The sequence below is a fragment of the Pseudorasbora parva genome, chromosome 17, assembly GCF_024679245.1.
Source record: "Pseudorasbora parva isolate DD20220531a chromosome 17, ASM2467924v1, whole genome shotgun sequence".
NCBI classification, from domain to species: domain Eukaryota; kingdom Metazoa; phylum Chordata; class Actinopteri; order Cypriniformes; family Gobionidae; genus Pseudorasbora; species Pseudorasbora parva.
The window spans coordinates 38,488,557-38,492,883 of NC_090188.1; the positions used below are offsets into that span (position 1 = coordinate 38,488,557).

Consider the following 4,327-nt stretch of genomic DNA (forward strand, 5'->3'; position numbering starts at 1 on the left):
TTAACCTGTTTACTGTAAATGTGATTTTTTTTTTACAGTATTATCTGCTGGTTTATTTAGATACATTTCAGTGTAGTTAATATGAATGTTAAGTGGAATAATGAAGGTTTTAGACGCGAATAGTTCCACTGATTATAATAATAATAATAATAATAATAATAATAATAATAATAATAATAATATGAATAATTGTTCAGAAAGAATAAATCTCATATGTATCAAAGAAAACGTCAAAATTAAGTTGTTAACTATTCAATAAATGTGTTCAGATCGATGCGCGGTCACGCGCTCTGCTCGTTGTAGTGTTAGTTGCTATGGCGACGCGTGTTATGAATTCTGACTCATCTACACGCACCGATCGCGATCTGTTGCTGAGAGAGACGAGGCGAATTCACAAACATTTGCAGAATATTTTCTGTGCGATCTTGAGATTTTGAAGCTGAGATTCCTGAGACGAGACTTTTATTCTGGAAAAACATCGGAGCATATATCCTTTAACTTTTTTACACAATTATATTTCTGAGTTTTGAGTAGTTCTTATTATTTCGAAGGATACTTTTGTCTTCTTGTTCTTTTCTTATTTTATGAGTTTCGAGTTTTGTTAATTTTTTTGTTTTTCTTTTCTGAGAGGAGGATTTCTGAGGAGAGTGTATTGTGTTGTATTGTATTTTGTTGTGTGTTTTGTATTGTTTTTATTGCAGATTGGAGGAGGATGTCGATGGCTCATATGATGGCTGAAGAAGGAGGTGAGGGCTTTAGTTTTTCATTTGTTTATGGGATTTTATGTTATGATGTTGTACAATGATTGACTATATTAATGTGAAGAAAATTGTGTGAGGTAACTCATTTGATCCCCCAATTTTGCCAGCAAAGTGATCACATGTATTTGATTCCTGAAATCAACTTTTAATTGACCAATGACATTGATATTGATCATTATTAAAACATTACTAACTATGTGATGAAATATTCCAGCCTCAGGCCGCTCCAGATCCAGGAGAGCCTCCTTCTCTCAGACGGCTGGTCAGGAGGTTTGGAGACCCGGTTCTGATGACCGTGATCAGGATCCGCTGCCAGACCCGACCCACACACCGATTCTGGAGCTTCCTTCACATTTAGCAGCTCTGTCTTCTGAGTTTTCTGTGTCCGCAGGTCCGACTGACAGGAGGAGCGAGTGGCAGAGCGGCAGCCGGCGGAGCCAAGATGATGGACACCCGTCCACTCCATCCAAAAGCTTTCGCAGAGGTCAGAAAAGGCTTTTATTAATGAAGTTATGGCTCAGTTAACATATAATGTGTTATTGAAAATAGAAAGTTTGAAGATGAAAATGAAGTTTGATGTTTGAAGTTTGACAATTTGATGTGACTACTGACATTGATTATTAATATTATAAAAAATGTCTTCACCAGGCATCATGTCCACATCATCTTTGTCCCTCTCTGAGGACATTATAGTGCGGCGGTTCTGTAGAGAGACGTTTAGCCTCAGCAGCAGAGGCTCGTACATCGTCGACTGGAGGTGGAGTGGCGATAGATCAGACAGCCGAAACGAACAGGGCAGTTGCAGCGACTGTTCTTTGTCCAGGTCCGACAGCCTGGAAGAGTGGACGTGCCCTCCGCTGCCAGGTCAAGTTCCCGTCGAGCCAGCGGAGACTTCACATGGCCTTACGGAGGCTTCACCAGTGAACAAGAGCTCAACAGGTGAGACTCAAATAAAGCTGGGCGGTGTAAAGGGTACAGCCACAATGAATTAAACTTTACTGGTAACCATTTTAACAGTAAAATGTAAGTCTATTTAATTTCATGATTGCCTAATTTGACGCCAGAGATGTTTGTAATAATTCAGTTTTGTTTTCTTCATGTCAGAAAAACCTTCAGTATGTAGGAAGAGGAAAGGAGTTGGTCCTTTCCTCAGGAACGCGTGGAAGGCTATGAAGCGTTCGCTCCTTTGCTGTTGTCTCAGTGCTGTGGATGTTGTGGAGACTTTTGTTCCTCCAGCGGATCTGGAGCCAGAGCCTGATCCTGGTCCATCATCACCTGATCCCGATCACGCTGGAGTCAAACCAAATAATGGTCAGTCTGCAGACATTATTTCTCCAACATTGTTCTAAACAGTATTATCGTCTTGTTTGAACTGACTTTTTTCATATAAAACAAAGGATGTAGCAAACTCATATATTTCTCATATTTTCTTTTTCAGACTCCTTTGAGACTCTCTATCACGTGGGCGAGATGATTGGATCCGGAGGATTCGGAAGAGTGTTCAAGGGAACTCGGAAATTTGATGGCAAAAAGGTAAAGCAATCTTGCATCAAAACATATTTATTCAGATGGGTTAATACTTAGATGCTCAAATCATAAATGTTATGTCCAAAGTCAGGTGGTTGAACACTTTGACTGAACACTTTTTTTTTTTTTTTGCAGGTTGCCATCAAGCAGATGCGCAAAATTGACAATAATTGTTATCTTGATATTGTAAGTTGGTCTAAAGTTGATTGAGTATTTGTTGTTTAAGTGCTGATTACTGTAGTCAGTACACCTGGAGGAAGCATTAGGTGTAAATGTAATAGATCAATAAACCTGGAAAGGCTCTGATGATCGTATCTATAAAGATCAAAGAAAAGTTTTCTTCCGATTTTTACCCAGCTAACCTTCTGTCTTCTACTTTCCTCTAGCCTGGCCATCCCGAACCTCTCGTTACAGAAGTGGCGCTGCTGCTTATGATGAGGAAAGAACCCATAAGCCCCTACGTCATACAATTATACGACTGGTTTGAACATCCTCGGACATTCAGTCTCATAATGGAGTTCCCTGAACCCTGCGAGAGCTTGCTGGACTTCATCATTCGGGATCCTCAACTGGATGAAACTACAGCACGGGTCCTCATGCGACAGGCTGTGCTGGCAGTACAACACTGCATCGAGCATGGCGTCTTTCATAATGACGTTCATGCACAGAATTTCCTGGTGAAGACAAACACGTTAGAGCTCAAGCTGATAGACTTCGGCTGCGGTCAGCTACTTAGTGCTGATGGCTACGAGAGAAAAATATACCGTGGTGAGTATTTTTGGAGTCTGGAAACCTGGATGTAGTGACTTTCTGATTATTTGACGCTTTGAAAAAAATTGCTCAACAATGTGCAAATGTGTTGCTTACAGGAATACAGGCTTACTGCCCACCTGAAGTCTTCACAGAATCTCGATTCCACGCCGTCCCAACAAATGTCTGGGCTCTAGGAGTGTTGTTGTTCGAGATGGTGAACGCACGTTCTCCCTTTGGCAACAGAACGGACATCACACAAGCCAAAGTTACATTTCAGAACTCCAACTTATCCAAAGGTGAGTGAAAAATATTGACAACATTGATAAACACACACATAAAGCAAAATCTCTGAACAGGAACAGGTAAAGGTGAAGTATGTAAGATTTTTCATGTTTAAATACGTTGAGTTTATTGTCCATCAGATGCTGTTTTCCAACATTCGTGTCACATGGTCATGACTAACCAGCTTTCTCCTTAATAAATTTGCACAGAATGCAGTGATCTGATTAGACAGTGCCTAGCCCGGGATCCAGCGAAACGGCCCACGTTAGAGCAGATGTTACAACATGAATGGATTAGAAATGATCTGGAGAAGTTCAGGAGAAGATCAGGAGATTTACTCGATCAGTGATTTCAGGTGTGAGGAAGTGTAACAGACAGAGTAGGATTATTATCATTTATCTTCAATTCTGGATTATTTGTAGTGCAGTTTAATTTATACAGCGCTTTATACAATACAGATTGTTTCAGAGCGGCTTCACAGTAATAAACAGGAAAATAACACAATCATTGATTCAATCGCAAGAATTCGGTTCTGTTGTAAATCAGCTCTAAAAAACCTTCATGAGTTGACATGTTCATCTAATCTTTGTATTGGATAGGAAATACCACTTGCTGTCCTTGGTGAAGGGCTTGAGCTGGAGACTTGAGCCGAAGCCTGAAGTCTGACCTCGACCTGCCAGAACTCGAGCCGCCACACCAGAGATCAGAGCCGGCCCACGTCTGAGCAAGAACACGAGAGATCCAAGACATCAACTCATCACAGACACTTTTGCTTTGTTTTAAAAGTAATTTCTGCTAAGACAACCCATCTTTATTTATGTAGTGTTTTATAAATGACCAATCAATCTCTTCGACGAATTAAACAGGTTTTTACTGAATCCTGCTCCATTTCTGTGTTGCTCCCGTTAAGCCCAGGAAAGCTGAGGGAAAGGCCCCGCTCAGCCTTGGCTAAATGATTTTACTCGCTCTCTTTGACAAGAGTGTTGTGAGGCAGAGCGGAAGAG

The 4,327-nt window shown here is 40.8% G+C and overlaps 1 protein-coding gene across 2 annotated transcripts; it reads left to right on the forward strand.

Annotated features, from left to right (window-relative positions):
* Positions 1–200: 200 nt before the first annotated feature.
* LOC137045073 (serine/threonine-protein kinase pim-2-like) lies at positions 201–4,098 on the forward strand. 2 transcript variants are annotated; one of them, XM_067421542.1, is made up of 10 exons: positions 201–746; positions 976–1,245; positions 1,410–1,700; positions 1,866–2,072; positions 2,200–2,294; positions 2,424–2,474; positions 2,675–3,056; positions 3,158–3,337; positions 3,533–3,678; positions 3,923–4,098. In XM_067421542.1, exons 1-9 carry the CDS (start codon positions 713–715, stop codon positions 3,670–3,672), a joined length of 1,650 nt encoding a protein of 549 aa, XP_067277643.1. In that variant the 5' UTR covers positions 201–712; the 3' UTR covers positions 3,673–3,678; positions 3,923–4,098. The 2 variants fall into 2 exon arrangements, with proteins under 2 accessions (XP_067277643.1, XP_067277644.1); XM_067421543.1 differs by lacking the exon at positions 3,533–3,678 and having other exon boundaries at positions 204–746.
* The last annotated feature ends 229 nt before the right edge of the window (positions 4,099–4,327 follow it).

What these genes read in the sequence shown, in the direction of transcription:
- LOC137045073 (XM_067421542.1), top strand. Translation starts at nt 713, where the DNA reads ATGTCGATGGCTCATATGATGGCTGAAGAAGGAG. An exon ending in GGAAATTTGATGGCAAAAAG is followed by an intron (nt 2,295 to 2,423) that starts GTAAAGCAATCT and finishes TTTTTTTTGCAG; the next exon opens with GTTGCCATCAAGCAGATGCG. An exon ending in ATAATTGTTATCTTGATATT is followed by an intron (nt 2,475 to 2,674) that starts GTAAGTTGGTCT and finishes ACTTTCCTCTAG; the next exon opens with CCTGGCCATCCCGAACCTCT.